Source organism: Terrapene carolina, unplaced genomic scaffold (genome assembly GCF_002925995.2).
Source record: "Terrapene carolina triunguis isolate 2854851 unplaced genomic scaffold, T_m_triunguis-2.0 Scaffold21, whole genome shotgun sequence".
Lineage (NCBI taxonomy): Eukaryota > Metazoa > Chordata > Testudines > Emydidae > Terrapene > Terrapene triunguis.
The window spans coordinates 5,364,325-5,387,824 of record NW_020664372.1 but is presented as its reverse complement, the minus strand read 5'-3'; the positions used below and the strand labels follow the sequence as shown (position 1 = coordinate 5,387,824).

The window sequence follows — 23,500 nt, the reverse complement described above, 5'->3', positions numbered from 1 at the left end:
TGCACCAAACTCTCTCGTGGTGGATGCAGTCAACCAAAGGGGAAAACTACACCAGTCCAGAGTGACCCCCATATGATAAGGACTGGAAAAGGCTAGACCTCTTCAGACGGAAAGCCTACTCCTCCGCCACACTCCAGTTCCGCATAGCCAATTATGCGGCCCTACTGGCAAAATACACACACAATCTGTTTGTGAAAATGTCAGAATGTATTGAAAGTTTACCTGAGGACAAAAAAAGCAATATAAGGCAAACATTTCTGAAGGGTCTCCCATTGCCAAGATGGCCCTACAGGCCTCTGTTGACTCTGCAGACACGGCAGCATGGTCCATCACTACCTCCATGGTCATACACTGTGCATCCTCGCTCTACCTTTCTGGTTTCCTAAGAGAGGTCCAAGCAACTGTTGAGGACTTACCCTTTGAAGGGCAAAAATTATTCGCTGACAAAAACAATGACTTTCTACACATCTTAAAGGACTCAGGGACAACCTTAAATACCCTGGGCATATACGTACCTGCAAATAAAAAGAAACGGAGCATGTTTTACAACCAGAGATTCTGGTCTACACCATACTCCCAGTCACAAAGACAATACGACCAACAGTGTAAACAAAAACAGAACAGAAGTTGGCAGAACCAAGATGAATCTTCGATGTCTCAACCATCCACCTCCAGACAATCATTTTGAATGTGTAGTTGAGGGCACGAGATCTCCACACACTCTGATTTCTGAGCCAGATACAGCCCCTGCCCATTCAGAGACCGTCTGTTACCATACTACCCAGTCTGGAACACCATCATGACAGACCAAATGGGTTCTAGAGATTATCCAGAAGGGCTACTCCATCCCCTTTATTTTTAGCCCACCTACCTATACCCCCTTTCCCATCCCTCTTCAGGGACTCCTCTCATGACCACCTGTTACAATAGGAAATAAATCACTTCATACAATTAGGTACTGTGGAACCCATACTAGCCACATACGGGGGAGAGGTTTTTATTCCCATTACTTTCTAACTCAGAAAAAGAACGTCAGGTGGAGACCCATCCTGGATTTACAAAAACTCAACGAATTTGTGAGAACACATTTCAAAATTTGTGAGAACACGACGTTTCTAATAATTCTGGCATTAGAAAAAGGAGATTGGCTCTCAGCCCTCGACCTCCAGAACGCTTATTTTCATATTACCATTCACCTGTCACACAGAAGATTCCTGAGATTCACCTTAGGGAAACAGCATTTCCAATACAGAGTACTAACCTTCAGCCTGTCCACTGCTCCAAGAGTGTTTTCCAAGGTTCTCGCTGTCATTGCAGCTCACCTCCATAGACAAGGAGTGATGATATTTCCATACTTAGACGACAGCCTGATAAAGGCACCAATGCAGCAAGGAGCAATAAACGCCACACAGACGATGATAACCCTGTTCATGGACCTAGAGTTGCAAATAAATGTACAAAATTCCACAATGGTTCCTGTCCAAAAGTTGGAATTCATAGGGCCTTCCTCAGTTGTCTCACAGCAATAGCAATGTTACCCAAACAACGCTTTCTCACTCTAGTCAACCTAATTTCAGTGGTGATGGACAGCCCACAAGCATCTGCCAGAACATGCTTCCAACTCTTGGGGCTCATGTTGGCAACAATATTTGTTGTAAAATATGCCAGACTCCACATGAGATGCTTACAGGCCTGGCTTCGAACAGTGTATATACCACACAGACACTCTCTCAACAGACGCCTCACAATGCCATGCAGGGTAAAAGGCTTGCTAACATAGTGGTCACAACCATACAACGTCTGCTCAGTCCTTTTCCAATAAAAAGCTCCAACCATGACAATCACAACAGATGCTTCCCTAGTTGGTTGGAGGGCACATCTACGTGACAATACGATCCAAGGCTGCTGATCCCCAGCGGAGTCCAACATGCACATAAATTTATTGGAGCTAAGGGCAGTCCGAAATGCATGCGAGCGCCTTCTCCCTTTAATCAAGAACAATGCCATCAAGATCCTTAAGGACAATATAGCATCATGTTCTATATAAATCGCCAAAGGGAAGCAAGTTCATACTTCCTGTGTACAGAGGCAATACGCCTTTGGAATTAGTGCATCACCAACAACATAGAGATATCAGCATCCTATCTGCCGAGATGTCAGAATACAACAGCAGATCAACTAAGCAGGGATTTTTCACAGTGAGAGATGGATCCCAGAATTCTCAAAGCCATATTCAAACTATGAGGGTTCCCTACCATAGATCTATTTGCAACAGCTCAGAACGCCAAGTGCTCACAGTATTGCTCCCAGGCCAGATTGGGACACCACTCCCTAGGCGATGCTCTCCTCCTAAAATGGGAGGCACCACTGATGAATGCATTTCCCCCGACTCCACTCCTAAGCCGAGTCTTTCACAAGATCAGGCATGACAAATCCAGGGTCATTCTCATTGCACCCACATGGCCCAGACAAATGTAGTTCCCATACCTCCATCGGATAGCAGTGAAACCGTCTCGAGCCCTTCCCTTAGTACCTCACCTTCTATCACAAGGTGTGGGACACCTCTGTCACCCCAACCTTGCAGTACTGCACCTCGAGGCCTGGTTACTCCATGGCTGACGGGTTGAGAAGGACTGTTCTGAGAAAGTGAGAGATACTACTGAACAGTCGGAGACTAAGCACAAGAAAGACATATATCCATAAATGGAAACGATTCTGCACTTGGTGCCAGGATAAACAGATCTGTCCACAGTCAGCCCTAATACTGAGAATCCTCAACTATATACTGGGGCTTAAAAAATTGGGGCTATCCACATGCTCCATCAGAGTACACTCAGCTGCCATCACCTCCTTCCACGACAAGATGGACGGAGTCACCATATTTGCTCACCCGATGATTAAATGCTTCACTAAAGGCGTAGAAAACACTTATCCTACACCAAGAAACTCTACATCCATGTGGGACTTCAACCTTATTCTATGTAGTCTCATGGGAAAACTGGTTGAACCCCTTGCAACTTGCTCCTTGTTGCACTTATCAATGAAGGTGGCTACCTCATTGCCCTCACGTCCGCAAGACGGATGGGAGAATTAGATGTCCTAATGGCACACCCACTTTATACAACATTCTTTAAGGATAAAATAATCCTACGACCGCACCCTAAGTTTATACCCAAGGTTGCCTCCCCTTTTCAGTTAAATCATCCCATTTACTTAACTATATTTTTCTCGAAGCCACATGCTGACGGGAGGAAGGCCTCACTCCACGCTAGACATTCACAGAGCATTAGCTTTCTACATAGAAAGAACAAAAACATTCAGAAAATCACCTAGACTATTCGTTTCCATAACAGAATGCTCAAGGAGCCAAACCATCTCAAAACAGAGGCTATTCAAATGGATATCTGGATGTATACATTTGTGCTACCAAAACAACGATCTGCATCCCCCACCGGGAGTTCGCACACTCCACCAGATCGTTAGTAGCATATGTAGCCTTTCTCAGTAATGTACCTATCATTGACATCTGAAAAGCAGCTACCTGGGCATCAGCCCATACTTTCACTAAACACTATGCTTTAGAACAAAAATCAACAGCAAATGCTCAGTTTGGACTTAGTGTTGTTCACCATCAGTAGACCAACTCCAAAACCCCTCCTCTCCACTAACAGACCCTACTCAATAGTCACCTAAAGTGTAGCACCCACAGGGACACTCCTTAAAGAAAAAGAAGAAGTTGTTGTTGTTACTAACCTTTTGCAGTAACTGATGGTTGTCCCTGTGGGTGCTCCACTACCCTCCCTCCTCCCCTCTACTTCGGAGTTTCATGCCAATTCTCTGAGGTGGAGAAGGAACTGGAGGACGGTTGGCTGCGCACAGCTATATAACTGCTCGGAGCAGCACAAGACAGCTATGGCACGTGTGTAGCCCAACCAGGCACTGCTACTGCAAATTTCCGATTACAAGAACAGGGCGCCAATTACCTAAAGTGGACCACCCACAGGGACAACCATCTTGAAGAACCTCAGTTACTGCACAAGGTAACTGTCTCATCTACTGAAAATATGTGCCAAACAAAGATAATGGATCTTATCTCTAAAGTTATTTTGGAATTCTAAAAATGTACACATTCTTAAATTGTCCCCCCACCCCCCTCCAAAAGCGGACATGGAGGGAGTAGTTTTGTTAAAAAAAAAAAAAAAATTACTAGTTGACCTAACTTTCTTTCATTGATATTTTTATATACAGAAAAAGTATAATACAATTCTTGACCTAGAATTCACTGTTCTGAAGATGGGCATTTTGAATTTGTGAATTCTGCACTAAACATGTCAGTTGTCTTTAGTGTAGTGTGGGATGGGGCAGTAGCTGCAGAAGTAGTGATTCTTAAGGTTTTTGAGTGTAACATTGTTGTAACACTGAAATAAAAATGGTTACTATTACCCACAGGTGATCGTTTGGATATAGGTGCTTCAGTTTCAGCTCTTCTTTCATAGTAATTTTGGTTTCTAATTTTTAAAACAAAAATATAGTATTAGAGAGAGACAATAAGGAAAATACTTAATTTTGGTGGTTTTGGATCTTGTAGGAATCATTAGATCCTCTAGTCTTTTTCTCCTTTTATAAAACTAGAGAATTTATTTTAAAAATCTAAAAAACTTCAGTTTTAAAGTGAGTTGTTTATCTGTTTCCTGTTTGTTAAAATTATTTTTCCACTAGTGCTTCTATAGTACTGTCAAAAGTGATATGGGATGTCAGAATCTGTATTTAAATAAAGGAACACTGTTAGGGTGTGGTAGATGATAGGGGCCAAAATTATTGCTGCTAACATCTCAAGATTTGACCTTAAATGATAGGTTAAATCTTTTTTATTGTATGCACCTTATGTTTGCAACATACATGTAATTCTTTCTTTTCCTTTTTCCAAACAAATGCTTTCTTCAAAACAAAACAAAAATATCACAACTCTCCTGAGATACCCTCCAACGGCCAATCCAATATGCAGACACAGTTCTCTTAAGGAAACACGTTTCAGTTTAAAATCAAAACATGGTTGTAAATAGTGGGGAGCTTTTTTTAACTGAAAAATACCTTGACAGTGTTCTTTTAAGATATATGCAAAACCAAGCAAGTACTTTCCTAAACTTGACACACGCACACATACATACATACATATAGATATAGATATATACCTGCCAAAGCTTAATTATATTTTATTATCTTAACCCTCTCATCTGGCTATACTCATCTCAGAGTTTTGTTTGCACTTGTGTGTATTTCTGTGAATGGTAGCTGATTTTTTTGTGTTTGGCTGCTTTTGTTTGTTTTTAGCAAGATATGGGTGATTTGAGATGCACTTTGGAGTGTTTTAAATAACAAGGTTAAAGAAGTCATGATTCTTACAAACCTTGTTCATATTCTTCAGTATTTGCATCACCATTCATGGAGTGAGGTCTCTACATTTAGCCATGTTTGTTTTATGGTTCTAAGGGATTTTTTCTTCAATTGTGTAAAAGTTTGTGCCGTATCTTGAGTTTTGGAATCAAAACTAACTATGGTGTCAGAGATTAGTGCGGTCTTTATCAATTATCTTCATCTAAACTTCATTCAGCACCATTTACTCTGCCTTTGTGGAGGATGAAAAATAACAGGTTGTAGTTTTGACTGTTTTGCTCACTGCAGGTGACCAACTGAGTGCCATACTGAATTCCATTCAGTCACGGCCTAATCTCCCAGCTTCTTCCATCTTTGATCAAGCTGCAAAACCTCCCTCTTCCCTAGTCCACAGTCCATTTGTGTTCGGACAGCCCCTTTCCTTCCAGCAGCCTCAGCTTCAGAGTAAGTCTGTCAGCCTTACCTGCCTCATCAGTCCATTTCTGAAGCTTTGTCATTGCTATAACCATCTTAGTTGCTTACCAGCTACTAATCATCCATCAGTGCATCTGTCTGGTTTTGTTCTTTTGAATTAATTTTTTTTTTAATTCAGAAACATGAGTTAATGCTCCCAGAGAAGCATACTTGTGCTATTTTTTATTTCAGTATTAAAATTACTGTATTGATTTGTATATATATTCTGCAGTGTAGATAGTGTATTTATGAAAGCATGTTTCTAATATAGTGTATTGCAGTAGGATAATAATTAAGGTAAATATTGCATACAATGCAAAATATTGTAATTCCTGTAACATTTGAAGAAATTTTGATTACAGTAGATAAACATTTCAGTTTTCTATTTTAAAATGTTTGTTGCCTCCTACATTCCTTACCTTGTCATAATTTTTCGTTAACATACTTGAAACTTGGAATTGGGACAACTTAATTCATTAATTAGAAACATTAATAAGAAAAGCATTTCTGTCTAGCATAGATAGCCACTGGCATGCTCATGACCATTGGCACCAAAAAGTTGTTAAACATTAACTGCTGATGTGATGGAGAAGAAACTGTTAAGCTTTTACTCAATTTAGAGGTCAAATGGCAGATTTGATCACCCTGGAGAGGTATTTCTCTCTATCTACAGAACAAGTATAGTACGGGTAGCAGTAATACAAGCCTCCCACACACACTGTCCTTCAGAGGTGCCTTATTATTACTTTCTTGTAGAAACCAGTAGTTCAGTCTCTTCCTCTTCATTTGTTGGTGTCCTCACTGAGACTAAATCAAGAATGTGAATTGTGATAGTGGTCTGTAATGTGTATACTTATACAGTGAGAACTAGACTGAGATCTCCAGTTCATTTCACAAACCCTTCACCAAAAGGCCTTCAAGAACAATAACTTTTTTTGATTATACCAGAGTCAAAAGAATGACCTGGAAGTGAAATACTAAGCCATTTAGACATTCTCTGAGCCATCCAATATCAGGGAGGAATTTAACTATAAAATTGGCAATTTTGTAATTGAATAAAACTTTTCTTTATCATTTTGAAAATATTTTTCTTTAATGGAAATGAGCCTCCCTTCTGTCTTTATTGATACATACCTTCCTTTAGTTGGTCTGTCCTTGTGTATGGTAAATTAAATCACATTATTTTAAAATATGGGTAATTTCTATTGCCTGGATCCTGCAAGTCTCTGCAAACAGGTGCACTGCTGCATCAGCATAGAGCCCTGTTGAAGTCACTGGACTGCCACAGTGGCACAGTGAATTGGAGGACTTGGGGCATCATTCTAAAACTGTCTATACAAACTGTTACCTAAAAACATTTTTTAGAAAGGTTGAATTTTCTATTGGACTTCACTTTCCTGAGTAAGTTGCTTTTTTTCTTTTTTTTTTTTTTTTTTTTTTTTTTTTTTTTCTTGGTAACCTAATCCATAATCATCTCTTTTCATTTTTGTCACTCTTCATTTCTACTATCCCTCTCTTTTTTTTTTTTTTTTTTTTTTTATTATTTGAAATAAATTTTTTTTTTTTTTTTTTAAAAAAAAAAAAAAAAAAAAAATTTAAAATTTTATTAAAAAAAAAAAAAAAAATCTTCTAGGGTGGTGGTTTGCTTTTTTAACGCATTTGTCAAATTGCAGTTAAAAATGACCCATTGACCCTTTCCTGTCAAAGATGAAGTAATTTAATATTCCAGGTATCTCTAAATATGGGTGGGTGGAGTATCTACTGTTGCCTTTTCAAATTATATCATCCCCCATAGTTCTGGGATGATACTTCAGCTGTCATACTCTTTTCTTCTTTGAATGGGCCATGTCTTCTGATTCACCTTGTTATGTCAAGACTCCTCTATTGATTAGACAGGAAGCAGCTAGAGCTGTGCATTTCTATTAACTTGATGCCTCTCGCCATCTTTCTGCTGTATGTGCTTGCCACTACATGCCAGAGAAGGGATCCCATTTCCATGTCAGACAAACTTCTTAATATCTATTGGGGATTGTCCTATTTCCCCTCTCTTCAAATTTTCTTTACTACTTCAACTGTCCACTTTTCTAATAAACTGTCTTCTACCTCTTTCCCCTTCTGTCCACCATTATTCACAACCAGTATTGTCCCTTTCTCTGAGAGCACAGGACAATAGCTTCAAGATGGCAGACTGCAAGAAGACAGAAGACTTATGAAGTAAAATACCTCATAAAAAGTATGTCTACCAAGGAATCCTCTTCTCTAGTGGATATAGGAGTCAGTATTTTCTTTAATCTACTTAAATATTTATAGTGCACTTATCTCTGAACCACCTTGTTCTCATAGTGGTTCTTCCCAATATGAAAATTTTGACTGATCATAATGGGAAATTGGACTGCCTTCACCTTTACTACACTGGCCCCCACAAATCCCTATAAAGCGTAGTGAGGATATGCCAGTGGCTCTTTGGATCAGCAACTGCATTAAAGAACACTAAAACTATCCTCAGGAAATCAAAAAGAATGTCTCCCTTCTCAGTCCCCATGACACACAGGAAATCTTGTATATCAAAATACTATAAAGAGTGTAAGTAGGAAAAAACCTTAATAAATTAAACCAAACATTTCAGATTGCTTCTCACCTGAGGAATAGGATTTGATCTGAAAACTCAGAGGCACCCATGCAGGGCAGGCTTCTATCAGTACTTTGAAACTACAGTGAAGCCTATTAGTTTGTTCAGACCTCCTTAGTATTATACAGGGAAACAAAACGCTGCTCCCACTTAAGGCCAAATGAGTCTAAGGATTGTTAACAAAATTACAATTGCATTATCCTTCATAACAGGAACTAGAATTGATTAAATAAGATAATCCTTATAGATTGCATCCAATACCGTCACTAGGAAATATCTGTCTCTATCTGTAAAGCAGACCAACAAGACGAGCATCTGGTAGCACTGGCCTGCACAAAGTGGTGTGACACAATTTTGAAAAGTAAAAGCAGTCATTCGCGCCTTCCCCCTTTAGCAGTAGAGGAGAGTTAAGATAGTTCAGTATGTATCAAAGTCCCTTTCTTTCCTGAAGATATTCCAAAATCAGTAGAGACTAGGAAATCAATAGGGAGAGGTGTGGAAACAGGAGTTTCAGGGGTTGAAAGTCTCACCACGACCCTGCTTTACCCTTCCTTCAGCTCCAAGCCATCACCCTGGCTACTTGGGAGAGATTGAGAATCCCTTCTTCTCATTTCAGCATAATTTAGCAGATCTTTCTATATAGACAAATGATCCTTTGTGTGCTCATCAAGAGGGAATTCAGTTGAGCTGGAGAAATTCCTGGGAAATCACATAGTTCAGTCATAAATAGCAAAAATATTTCAGAAACTTGCCAGGATGTACACAATAATACTTGTTGCCTATCTGCACCATAACCAGTTTCAGATTATCTGTAGTGTATTCTTTTTTTATAATGCTCTTTAAACGTACTTGAATTTCAAGTTATCTAGTTGACTTTCTACAACTGCAGTCCTTGCTGGAGGATCAGCATATCCTTGTGATGTCGTCATCACCCCAGTGGCTTACAGCAGCAGGCAATGTGCCTAAAAGACATCCAAGGATTTAATGAGGTGGCAGTACTTCTGTTCTAATGGGCAGAGGAACATGTGATATCCATTGAGGTGATGCACTTAAAGAGCTTGCTAAATGACAACTAGTTAAATCAGAAGACACTTTCTTTATGCAGTTGAAGTGTCCTTGCAATCATCTGCTGAATAACATTCTCCCTTCGTCATGCCTGGAATGGCTGACAACCACAAGGCAGAAGTGTTCTAGGAGAAAAGGCCGGAGAATAGGGACATCAGATGCTCTATAATTGGACAGGTCAGAGGATCTGCTGTACATCTTATCTTCCATAACACTTCCAAAGAGTCATTCTGAAGATCAAGGTGGGAGAGCCGGGGCCTATCTGGTTCTATCTGCATCAGACACATTGGTCCTTCCATCTCATGCTGCAAATGACTTGTCCTTTAACATGACTAGACCCACTTCCTCAAGGAACAGTTAACCACAGAAATCAAATGAAACTTGAATCTAGCACTGTGATTGTTGAACAGAGTAAGAAGAGAGGTGGCTATTCCAAAAAAAGTCATCAGTTCCTTACTTGCTGCCCATCTGGATCTTTTTTAAAAGATCTAAATAACCAACTGATATAAATAAGTGGAGTGGACTAAATGGTAATCTATACAGTTGATCTTTCAGTTCCTTTAGCACCTTATGGGTTTACACTTTGATTCTACGATTAATCCATTCCTGTCAGGTGGAGTGGCCACTGGTAGACCACCCACATGTACCACAATTTCCCAAAGAAGCAGCAAAGATAAAACTTCCCTAAAGTTTTAGTGCCTGATCTGGAGTCCCAGTTTAGTGCAACCCTTCAAACCATTTTGCTCAGTTGCCCTGATTTTATATTATTTAATCCAGTGGAGTCCACAGTTGGGTTTGGAGCCCTATTCTGCAAGATACTGTACAGATATGTAGGAAAACATGGCTTCTCCCCCAAAGAGGAGTGTACAGTCTAATTTAAGACAAGATGCAGCAGTGGTGAGTGAAACAGAAAAGACTTGATATATTATAAAAGTTACTTTCAGAAATTAAGAATTGTATGCAAGTAATTTTCTCTCGCTTGAGAACTTTCTCAGTTTTTGGAAGTGTGTGTTGATTTGTTTGCACTCAGTTCACCTAAAGGTCTGTCTCCATATACTGTCTGGAGGCTTTTAAAGCTACATTCGTATTGTCATTCATTCAAGAGTGAAGGAAAATATCTCATTTATTTTACAAGAAATGCAAAGCTTTTGAAATTAAGCATTACTTCTGTCAACAATTATTTAATTAACTTATTTTTGTTAGAGCAACTGTGTCCATTAAAATATCAAATTGTCATGTTTTTCAGAGAGCTGGGTTTTCAGTTTTAATACCCAGAATTAAATAACACAGTTGAGATTTTTAGAATCCTGACAGATTTAGACAAAGAAATCCTTTTAAAATCTAACTTGCTTAGTCTTTAAAAAATCCCAGTCTACAACTCCAATATAGGATATTTTCTAGCCAACATATGTAAAGGCTAAAATGACTCACTCTCATCAAGATATTGTAGTATACAATGCAATAAATATTTCATCATCTAATTTCATTATGAAACATGGTATTCACCAGCTCTATGCCTTTCGTTATTCTCATGGAAACTATCTCTCTCCTTCCACCTCTTTCTATTTGAAACCTCCAAAATCCATGTATTCAGAATGAGTAATAACGGGGTGTGTGTGTTTTCATCCAAGGATCCAAAAGTCCTTACAGATAATTAAGCCTCACAACTCCTCTGTGATGTAGTTAAGTATCAAACCCATTTTACAGATAAGATTGGTTAAGAGATGCTTCCTAGACTTTCACAGCCGTGCCATTTGCAGATCTAGGAACAGTGAATCCAGGAGTTCTGCTTCTAAGTCTTGTGCTCTAGCCAGTAAGCACTTCCTTCAGCAATGCATCGCAAAATTGAAATCAATAATTATATTCAGGGAGAGTTAGGCATCAAAAGGAATCAGTGGCTTGGTCATTTAAAAACAGCTGAAGCTGCTAGAATCTTCTGAATTATATTTCTGTAGATATCCGTGACATTTAAATGCAAGCTTCCATGGTTTTAAACTTAGTTTAAAATCTTGAGTTTTGTCCATATGGATTAGAATGTGTTCATTCACTCTTTTTAAGGGTGCTTTACTGCAGTGGCAAAGCTTGTAAATTCCACATGCAGAATATCTTAGATTCAGAGTACTTGCATGCTGAGTTACGGGTAGGTATGTGACAGCCTATGCAATTTAAGAGAGCCAGTCTTCGGGGGGTGAGGAGAAAGAACCATTAGAATTAACCCAGAACTGTACTCTAGTATAGGTACAGGTTGAAAAGATGTGTTTTTGTGGTGGTGTGGTTTTTCCTCTTGATAAATGTTCATGCATAAATTCTGCCCCAAACCATAGTTGACAGTGTTGATGTTGAGAAGTCAAGCATAGAAAAATCAGTACATTCCAAATGCCAAGGTTGTTTTGTTCTCATTGGTAACACTGCATGTTATGTAGTACTTTGTAGTCTTTTCCCTATTAAAATGTAAAGCTTTATATATGTTAACAGATGCTATAAAAACTTGTGGTGTGACAGGTAAGGTTGCTACCATGTTAAACTTTTAGATTTTCATGGCCCTAAACATTGCATTAATCTTGGATGGTTTTTTAATTTAATATTATGTATAAGTGTTTTGGGGCTTCCACACATCTACTTATACTTGCTCTTCTTCCTCAATTTTTAGTTTTGTATATGTTTATTTTTCATGTTATTCATTACTGATTTACTAAGAGCTCAGTGTTCTGGCACTACTAGGGGACTGTCGGTGTTCCCAAACTGATTTCCTTCCATGCACTCCAACATTCTTTCTTCTCCCTTGCACAAGAACAGTCTTTTCTGTCACACCTGCACACACAATGAGTTAAGGCACACTCTCTTGATAATGTTTTAGTTTGTACAGGGACTCTTATGTAGCTTGAACTCTAGAAACAGTCTAATGGATAATATAAACTCTACATGGTCCCTGATGGAGTTTAGAAATAGCTGAACTTGGAATCATGGCAAACATTTTCCCTGCCACACCTCACACAACACTTGTCTCCTAACCACACAAACAGCAACCCAGCAATCACACCAGCACACAACCTGCATCAGTGTACTCGCGCCCGAGGCACTTTTAAGCTCACCTTAAATCTAGAACCTTAAATCAGGGGTGGGCAAACTACAGACCGTGGGCCGGATCTGGCCCCTCAGAAGTGGCCTTCGGGCGGGGGGGCAGAAGGCTCCATGTGCGTTGCCCTTGCCTCCGGGCACCACCCCCCGCAGCTCCCATTGGCCGGGAATGGGAAACCCTGGCCAATGGGAGCTTCGGGGGAGGTACCTGGAGGCGTGGCAAGGGCTGAGCACGCACAGCCCTCCGCCCCTCTGCCCCAGGGGCCACAGCGCTTCCTGGAGTGGCACGGGGCCGGGACCAGGGCAGGCATGCAGGGAGCCTGCCTTGGCCCCAGTGCGCGCCGCTGCCACCCCGGAGCCGCTTTAGGTAAGCGGCACCAGGCCGGAGCTTGAACCCCTCCTGCACCCCGCCCCCCAACTCCCTGCCCTAAGCCCCCTACCTGCACCTCACACCCCTCCTGCACCCCAACTCCCTGCCCTGAGCCCCCTCATACACCCCGCACTCCTCCTTCACCCCAGCTCCCTGCTGCACCCTGCACCCCATGCACCCCTGCCCTGAGACTCCTGCCACACCCCGCACCCCTCCCGCAGTCCGCACCCCTGCCCTCAGCTCCCTCCTGCACTCCACACCCCTCCTGCACCCCAACCCCCTTCCCTGAGCCCCCTCATATACCCCGCACCCCTCCTCTGCCCCAATCCCTTGCCTTGAGCCCCCTCCTGCACCCTGCACCCCAACCCCCTGCCCCGGCCCTGCATACAATTTCCCCCCAGATCTGGCTCTCGGCCCAAAAACTTTGCCCACCCTTGCCTTAAATCTAGAACATTGTAAGCACTACCATAAACAAATAAGAGTATTGAATTACAGTGTGTTGGAGTCCACATGCTTTACCACCATAGACTTAATCAGCATTTCTTTAAACTGTGGAGAGGGACACGAAGGACTAATTGCTGTGGACAGTTCATGGTTATGGCACCCAAACAACCATAACTCTGCCCTATAGGGATACAATGAACAGGGGGAAATGTAATGCCTTCAGAAATCATTCCAACCTAATCTGGGACCACAAATGATGAAGTGCCTTAATCATATGATTATTGCATGGTATTACTTTGGAGTAGCACAAAGAAACCAGAGCATACTGTCCAGTTATGCTTTTTTTTTTATTTTTTTTTTATTTTTTTGCAGTTGCTTTGCATTGCCAGAGGAGCGTGAAGAAGCTGGAGTGTATATTTGAATTTCCCTATCAGTCCTCAAATTTTTCCTCCCTTTTGCACTCCACCTCCTTCACATACACACCTTTCGGTAGGGTCAGATGGGTAGCTTTTGAAAATAATCATTTAGGATTAATGGCCATTTTTGCTATTAATTTTCATAGCCAAAAGTTCCTCTCAATAGAGGCTGGTATATTAAAATGGCCTCCTTCAGAGAAATTCATGGAGAATTGCTCTTTTTCCAAATGGTCGCCATCTTCAGTTGTTCCCAAGGGAACTGAGGCCATAGCAGCTTTCAGTTAATGTGCCCTTTTTTTTTTTCAAAATGGCCACTACCTCCCATCGTTTCCGTTGTGAGTGAAGCCAGCAGTCATTTATAATAGCTGCCTGTGGCCTAAGAACATGGGAGATGATAGCCAATTTGAAAGAGTGCAGTTCTCAGTGGACTTTTTTGTAGTAGAACATTTGTCAGCCCTGATGAAGATGAGGGGCAGGTGTGGGGTGCAGCTGAGGTGACGAGACTGTTAGGGGGAACAGAAGCTGCGTGGGCTGGAGCAAACAGCCATATCAGCACAGGGCAGAGAAAGTCCAGTCAAAACTGTAGACAGTTGTCTGAATGTTTAAAGGACCAAAGGTTCCTGGTTTGGCTGCTCCTGTTGCTACTGGATGGCTCTTCCTTGCAGTTATCTCCCAAGCCCACAAAGGGGGAGGGAGGCACAGCCCAAGTCCTAGTGTCCCCAGAGTGGGGGGGTGATCTCCCCTGCACGGTTTTGGGTCCAAAGAGTTGCTGGAGGGGAAGGGGTGGCCATGGCTGTGCCCCCTTTTACCTTCTGCCTTCCCAGTGCAGCAGTCCCTGCTTTGGATGCTTCTGCACCTACCAGCTGGAGTTGCTACAATTCAGCCATTCCTCTTTGGTTACATAGCCAAAATTCTTATCCAAGTATTCGTCATTCACATCTTTACTACAACAGCCTCTTCATTTTTGGTCTTTACTACTGCAGCCTTAGTCCCTTCTAGACTTTTCAGATTGTTTCTGCTAAAATCATCTTGGCTCATTGTTCTGATTATGTGGATGCTCTTTTTGAGTGCCTCCACTGGCTTCCTCTTCAGCTCTACATCAAAGGCAAACTTCTTGTCATTATCTTTTCATTACTTAGTCAAAGCCTCTGCTACCTGATCTAGTAACGTACCATAACATTGATCCCCACCTTTGCTTCACCAGTATTTCCAACCTTTACTGCCCATCAGTCAACTTCTCCCATAAACACACTCCATGCTTTCCCCCCATGCTGCTCCTAAGCATAGGAAAAACTCCCTGATAAAATCCAAACAAACACTACCCTATCCTCCTTCAAATCCCTCCTTAAGACTCACCTCTGTCATAATGCCTACAAAACCCAGCCTGGTGATCATGGCTAGACAGGTGACAAGCTGTGACTACTCTTCTTTTCCTTTTCTTCTCTATTCCATTTTACCTGTACACCCTGTTAAAAAAATACAGTACATGTAACTAAGAAAGCTGTGTTAATTCTTCACCAGTTTCATTTGCTTGTATATTGTTTCCTCATCTTTTGTCTGTTTGTATCTATAGACTGTAAGCCCTTCAGCACAGGGATCATCTCTTCTTTGACTGTACAGCACACTGTAATCCCAGTCCTAATCCCAATTGGGACCTTTGCGTGCTAGTATAATAATAAGTATTTAATAATAAAACTTAGGCTCCTTTGAAAATCCCAAACTAAATAGGTGGTGAAAGAAGGAAGGCATAAGGGGATTAATGAATGGAGATGGGATATGGAAGGAAGAGTGCAGACAAGATATTAAGAGAATGTGACATATGGAGAGGACAGGCAGAATGACACCGAAATGAAGAGATGGGTGATGGGGGTTTGGAGGAAGCAGCCAGTCAGACGAGACCATAGAGTCTTTGGTTGGAAGAAATGAGCTAACTAATGTAATGGACCCAGCTAGATTTAGGTATTTAAAGGGGGAAAAAAGGATATTTTGTAAACTGGAATATCCAAGCATATTCTCTCATCACAGAAAAAAATTAACATCTATGCTGGAGTATTTTTTTATCAAAAATACTACTTCATAAAGGAAATTTGAAGAGGAATTAGAAGTGGGTATACTAGAAATAGATATGGGGTGACTACAAATCAGAAACTTTGACTCTTTTCTGCATCAGAGGCAGCTGCATTATTAATATTTTTCACATACACCCTTAGTGCTAGGTAGCTCACAGTACAAATAAGAAATGGTCCCTTTCCTAGAAAACTTAAAATATTTTAAGAGGGTTGAGTATGCCCCAGTGAGGGAAATTCACAAACTGTTTTCCAAGATCTGGAACTGTGGCGTGTATTAGCCATCAAATATTTTTGACGCATCAGATATTTTTGTGGGGAACAGTCAATGTGGCATTGGGCTTTTACAGCTTTATTATTCTAGAATATCTGGATGTGAAGCTTATTTTCTCCACGCTGGTGTAAGGGAGTAAAAGGGGCTTAAGACACCCATGTGCAGGAGAACCATACCTAGGCTGCTTGTTCAGAGCCACTACCTCCCACCATCATGCTTGACTTTGCCCCCCAATATACCTGGATGTGTAGTTATGCCAGTGTGTCTTGGAGCATATGCTATGACAGGTATAGATCAGTTGCACTTTATTTCCCTTCCCGAAGGCAACAGGGAGACTGGGATGGAGATTGACTATTCGAGCTGTAATTTCCTTCCTGCACTGATCCAGGGGCAGCACAGCATAATCACAAACTGACGATCTATGAAAAGTAAATACAGTACTTGCAAATATATAGGATGAAACGATCTTGGGAAAGTTACCAGTACAGACACAAATATTAGGAACAACAAATCATGTTATAGTAAGAAAAGCATAATGCTTACATATCAAATTAAAATTTTTAATTTTTATTGACCATACTGTTCCTCTAATCTTTGTTAATCCTTCTTTATTTTGATATCCATTACTGTAAAAAGTTTGTTTCTAAGCATACACGTATGCTTTTTTCCTAGTGTGGTTTTTTTTAATTAGTGTTTATTTTATCTGTGTACCCAAGGTCTGGCATCTCTGTTATAGCCTGGAAAAATAGTTTTCAAATAAGAAATAATAAGCTTTATCATGGGGGCTTCCATTCACTGGTCTCAAGTTTATGCTAATGTTTGATTGGGAAGGTGAATGTAATCATTTCTGGTTTTTTATTCTGTCTTAAAGAATGGGATTGTTATTTCAAGTGTTCAAAGTATATGTGAACTCAATCATTCTTACTCACTACAACAACTACCCTTAAAACTTAGGTTGGGAGTTACTTATACTTAACCTTTTTGTATGCTTTAGTAACTAGAACACCAGAGGCACAGGCAACAAATCTTTTATGAAATACATGGGTTGGAACCACAGTTCCTCGGATGCACTTGCCTCTTGAGCTTCTGCGAAAAAGCTTTTCTAAAACATGCTATTTTCTGCTGCATATGCAAATTAAATCTCTAAAGACTATTATTACAATAACTATTTGATTTAATTTTACTGAAGGAACGAGCTAAGAGTTAAGGTTAAAAATTGAATTTTACTACAAGACAGTAGTAGAGTTAAGGCTAAAATTCCATGCTAACGTTTCCATGTTACTTACATTTCACAAGTCTAGAGCTTTGTTATGATACTTTTTTTAAATTATGGCACACTTAGTATGTATGGAAATATTTCCTTGGTTTTGTGGATTTATGTTAGATAGTTCAGGCTACTTTGACTCAGTGGAGCAAATTCATCCTTGATGCAACTTCAGTGAGGTTAAGCATGGAGTTATACCATGAATGCATCTGGTCCAGTGTTTTTAAAGGCATAATTCTTGCCCTTCACAATTTTGACAGCGTTATTAATAAAGGACTTTTCTTGTAGAAGTGTGAGAGTTGACATGCCAAACTCCTCTTCTGTTTTTATAAATAAAGACTATTTATGGATACAATTTTCAATCCATAATTAATTGTTTATTAGAATTTTCTGTAATCCTAGTCATGTCATTCTGTAATACTGATCAGTTAAGTTCATACTATGCATGTTAGGTTATACAAAATAAACACCATTACTGAGTTGAGTTATAATATTTTTTTTTTTTGCGTAGATAAAAGGAAAAATAATTCCAATAAAAGCACTAAAACTGCCTTTAAAAATGTAACTTATTTTATTTTTGTAATTGGGATTTTCAAAGGTGAATTTCCCACATATTCTTTTTAGTTTCATTTAAGAACAGTTTGATTATTGCTACACAAAAATGCCATATTACAATTCTAAATCATGCATGCATGTAAATTTATAGATTATAAAAAGATCTCAAATTGAAACATAATTAAGATAGTCATTATTATATCATTCTTTGTTATTATAATAAACTATAAGCCCTGTTGTCTGTCCCACAAATACTTGGTTATCAGTTTTTCATAATACATATTTAAATCATAAAACACTTCATTTTTACTCTTTAAAAAATTCATGTAAACCTTTAGAAAAAAAATGTTTCAAAATTAAATAACATTCTCATAGGATAATGTATTTTAGCAATGAAATACAATATATTTAGCAGAGTAGATACACATCATTTGAAATGCTTGTTTTGCTTGTTTTTATCTTTGCTAATCTTTTCCATTGAATCTATGCTGCTTCTGTGCCACTGTTTTCCACTATAGAAACTCCATCCCGCTGCCTTGCTTCTCGTGAGCGCATTTACAAAAGTAGTGATGTAGCTGGGCCTGCCTCTGCTATTTCATCTCTCTCTCACAAACTAAAGGGTGGGTATGCATGCAAACACAGACAGGTTATTCAAATTTTACATTGGAAAAATGGTTTTTCTTCTTCCGTTCATTTTCATTCCATTCACTTGATAAAACACTTTTTCAAAATTAATGTTAAAGTTTGATATGCGTGAGTGTTCATATAATATAACAACTCATTGTTGCTTATTTAACTGTAATGGTTTCATGACTTGTATGTTGAAGATAGAATGTTAGTTTACAACCAGTTAAGATACTATAAACCAGACTACTGTCATACATGTATGAATATTTAGACAACAAACTAGTGAAATTTGGGAGAACGGGTAGAGATTCATTTTCATGTTACTTAGTCTATAAATAAACTAATGAAAAATTGACTATTTAATACTGTATTAAATATTAATTTTTGTGCTGGTTGAGTTCAAAATGCTGAGATATTATTTATGGGGCTGATTGTATTATGCTGTATATCACAAGTGTTACAATCATTGAAATCAATGGGATTAATCACATGAGCAAGGAAATTGCTGTATAAGGCCAAGGAAAGAGGCGGTATTCTAGATTTATTTATTCATGATTACTCAGTAGCTTGCCAGCACTGTTTATAAATGCCATCCTGCAGAATAGACTAACTGCATCCATTCATAGAAAACAATATGGACACAAATTACTTTCTTCTTGTGAGCTACACTATTCAGCCTTGTACACGTGTATTTTACATACATTTATAAAAAGCAATTACATAGTTCTATCAGATAATGGATTGGCAATGAATTGGTGTAAATACAATCAATTATTGTGTCTGCACCAAAACAAAAAAGATGAATTAGTAGACAAGAGTTGTCACATGTATTTATTCTCAACTCACCTTAATAATATGGCAACCTCCAACTTGAGCCTGACTTTTTTGCAACATGTGAGGAACATGCCTCTTATCCTAATTTATTTGTGTAGTTTCAATTACTTTCTATATGTACTTTTTGTCTTTTAAGCATGGAAGAAAAATAAACAAGTAGCCAAGAGACCATCCAGCAAGTTCCATAGTTGTAGTCAGTCTAACATATGTAAAGCTAATAAATAATAATTCTGTTGTGACTTTGGTAATCTTAGCTATGGTAAACTTAGCTAATAATGCTTTGTATTCTAGCTTCCAAGTAAACAAATTACTTTCCCTTATTGGTGGTCAGTGGAGGTTGTGAACTCAAATTCTCCATATGGTATAGTAGTGCTTTTGATCTCTAGGTAATTTCACAAATAGTGCATTTTCTAGTAAATATTTTCTTGTATATGTTTTAAATGCATACTCATGTATATATTTTTGCACCCTTTGCAAAGTAGTTTTAAGTAATCGGTGGTTGCATTATAATTGTTTTTAAAAAATCCTTTTTTCCAGCTCTGTTGGCACTTTGAGATGTTAACAGAAGCACCTGGTTGAATTCTATCTTTGTGTTCAATTCTGTGTCTTTTAATTTGTATTGTAATGGGTATCAGTTACAAAATGTAGTAATAATTTCACTATAAAATGTACCATACAGGTGACCGAGTGAATTTCTCAGCAGCTGCTAGACCAGTTTCTCCAGCAGGAAAATCAGACATATCAAAACACAGGGCTGAGAGCAAGTCACCCAAACCTGATGGACGTGTGATCAGAACTGTTGCTGACCAGAAAAAACCAAGGAACACAGAAGGCTTATCTGCCAGTGAGTCTCTTATGTTGAAATCAGATGCTGCAAAGTTGAGGTCAGATTCTCATAGCAGATCATTATCTCCAAACCATAACACTTTGCAGACACTAAAATCTGATGGGAGGACAACTTCTGGTCTAAGAGCTGAATCTCCGGGACCAGGAACACGGTCTTCCTCACCAAAGCCAAAGCCACTCACAGCAGGAAGATCCAGCACTTCTGGTGCTAGTTCACCACGATCATCATCTCCGCATGATAAGACTCTACCTCAAAAAGCCTCAATCCCTGTAAAAACAAAGCTTGAGCCTCCTCGGGAACGATCCAAATCAGATTCTTACACACTAGATCCAGACACACTTCGCAAAAAGAAAGTACCGCTAACAGAGCCATTAAGGGGACGGTCCACTTCACCCAAACCAAAAATACTATCAAAAGATGCAAAACCTGTGACTGAAACTGAAAATAGAGCTCCTTCCCCTCACGTTGTACAAGAAAACCTTCACAGTGAAGTTGTTGAAGTTTGCACTTCAAGTACTTTAAAGACTAATAGCATTACAGATAGCACATGTGACGATAGCACAGAATTCAAAATTGTGGATGATAGTTCTAATAAAATTCATTTTAGCATAGGAAAAGCACCACTGAAAGATGAGCAAGATATGAGAGCTTCTCCAAAAGTGAGCCGTAAGTGTGCCAGTAGGCACACAAGACCCAAAAAGGAAAAATCTGGCTTACTTTTCAAAGGAGATGGATCCAAATCTGTAGAGCCAGCCAAGCAAGCAATGTCACCATCTGTTGCAGAATGTGCCAGAGCTGTCTTTGCTTCTTTCCTGTGGCATGAAGGAATAGTCCATGATGCTATGGCTTGTTCATCTTTTTTGAAGTTTAATCCAGAGCTTACCAAAGAGCATGCACCAATAAGAAACAGTCTTAATCATCAACCTACAGAGGAAAAAGAAATCAAGTTGAAAAATAGACACTCATTGGAAATATCATCTGCTCTTAATATGTTTAACATTGCACCTCATGGTCCAGACATATCTAAAATGGGCAGCATCAACAAAAACAAGGTCCTGTCTATGCTTAAAGAACCACCTCTGCATGAGAAATGCGAGGATGGAAAAACTGAAATTACCTCTTTTGAAACAACCAGTCATTATACTATGAAATCTAAATCTCCTCTTCCCTTAACACTGCAGCATTTGGTAGCTTTCTGGGAAGATATTTCTTTAGCAACTATCAAAGCAGCATCCCAGAATATGATTTTCCCAAGCCCTGGTTCCTGTGCAGTATTAAAGAAGAAAGAAAGCGACAAAGATAACAAGAAAACCAAAAAGGAAAAAAAGAAAAAAGAAAAGGCTGAGGCTAGGCCAAGGGGAAATCTTTTTGGTGAGATGGCCCAACTTGCAGTGGGAGGACCTGAGAAAGATACCATCTGTGAGTTATGTGGAGAATCCCATCCATATCCAGTGACTTACCACATGAGACAAGCTCATCCGGGTAAGACTATTTTTTTTCCATAACCCAGTCCTCACTCAAAGTTTATTTTTACATAGTTTGTATTTTGACAGTCATTATTGTTATAAAAATAAATTAGGCCTCCTTACCCGTATTGGGAATTGTGTTCATTAAAACAATAAAGAAATGGAAGACCTTGATTCAGCAAGGGATTAAGCATGTGAGTAGTTTTAAGCACTCACGTTTAAAGTTACAGGCGTATTTAAGTGCCTTGCTGAATCAGGACCTATTTGGACCTAAAAGCAGTTAAAAAACTGAATTTACAGTACCTATTTGGCAACGCAATTTTAATCTAAAATCTTAGTTTGTGACTGTGTGGGGAAAATAAGAGGAGATCAAAATTAAAAAATAAAAGCCTAACTTTAGTAGGAGCTCTAGGTTGCCAAACATTTCCATTATAACCCCATATTTTCAGTCATTGATAACTTTCTGAAACTTTAGACTAAAATTTTCCAGACCTGTTCTCTGGACAAGAGTGAAGATTTTTGACAACTTTGAGCAAAAACTGTTCAGCCTCTTGCAAATGGGAGAAGAGTGGGGGAGAAATGTTTACTTTTGCCACTATTTTTGTTGTTTGTCAAGCAGCACTTGTTCTAATATGGGGTTGGGGGGAGGGGCTGGGTAGAAAGTTGAAATTTGACAGAGAAATAGTCCTCTGTGTGAAGTATCCTGGAGTGCTCCGATGAAACTTTTCATTGGAACAGGTTACAGGGGTTTGAAAACTGCACATTGTGCATTCATAATACTTCTTGTCTAATTTTTAGCACTTTTTAAATAATTTTCTAAGTGAAGGAAGGCTATGTCATACATGCATGCCTGGCTTACTTTAAAACATGCTTCTATCCTAAGACGTGTATGAAGGAGACAGGGCTCCATAGAAGTCCTGTTTCATTCACTAAGATCACCAAGGGAATCCTGAAGCATTCAGTGCATGTTATCACCTACACATCTTTACATGTGCATGCTATTTCAGACTAGGACTCTACAAAAAGCAGCGTGGGCATTTAAAAAAAAAATTAGTTTCTGATAGAACACCCTTTAAATAATACATTCTGAACTTTAAAAGAAATCCTCTTCTTGAAAATAAACATTTTTGCTTCATTGTTGATGTTTTTATAAGGGCCTTCTCACCAAGGGAGAAACTGGCCATACAGAAAGAAACATCAACTACACAAAGTCGTCAAACTGAAAATACTGGTTTTTTGCTAACTTACTTCAGTTACAGTAATCTTAGGTTCTCTAGTAGCTATAGTATGTACATAATTTTCGCACAGAAAAGTAATTTTTTTAAAGTTGAAAATGTCCCTTTATTTTCTGAAATTTCCTAACTTTTAAGAGCTTAATTTTTCAACCTTAAAGTTTTATTACATCTAAGGTTGGATTTTTATTTTTTAGAATTCCTTAGATTTTTATTTTAAAGCAGGGGTCGGCAACCTTCGACACGCGGCCCATCAGGGTAATCCACTGGTGGGCCGTGAGACATTTTGTTTATGTTAATCGTCCGCAGGCGTGGCCCCCCGCAGCTCCCAGTGGCCGTGGTTCGCCGTTCCCGGCCAACGGGAGCTGCGGGAAGCAAAAATATAGAATCCAGTTGAAATTTGTGCTCCCTCTTTTAGCTGTGGAGCAATTAGCATACATTCCAGGCATTTGACTGATACCCTTTGAACACAAAAAGAAACAAAGC

The 23,500-nt window shown here is 39.3% G+C and overlaps 1 protein-coding gene across 1 annotated transcript in view; it reads left to right on the top strand.

Moving 5' to 3' along the window:
* MYCBP2 (MYC binding protein 2) overlaps positions 1-23,500 on the top strand; it is a 407,094-nt gene that overhangs the window by 318,994 nt on the left and 64,600 nt on the right. Inside the window, exon 56 of the mRNA XM_026662219.1 lies at positions 20,149-21,798. Coding sequence (XP_026518004.1) covers positions 20,149-21,798 — 1,650 coding nt within the window. The remainder of the gene's footprint in view (positions 1-20,148; positions 21,799-23,500) is intronic.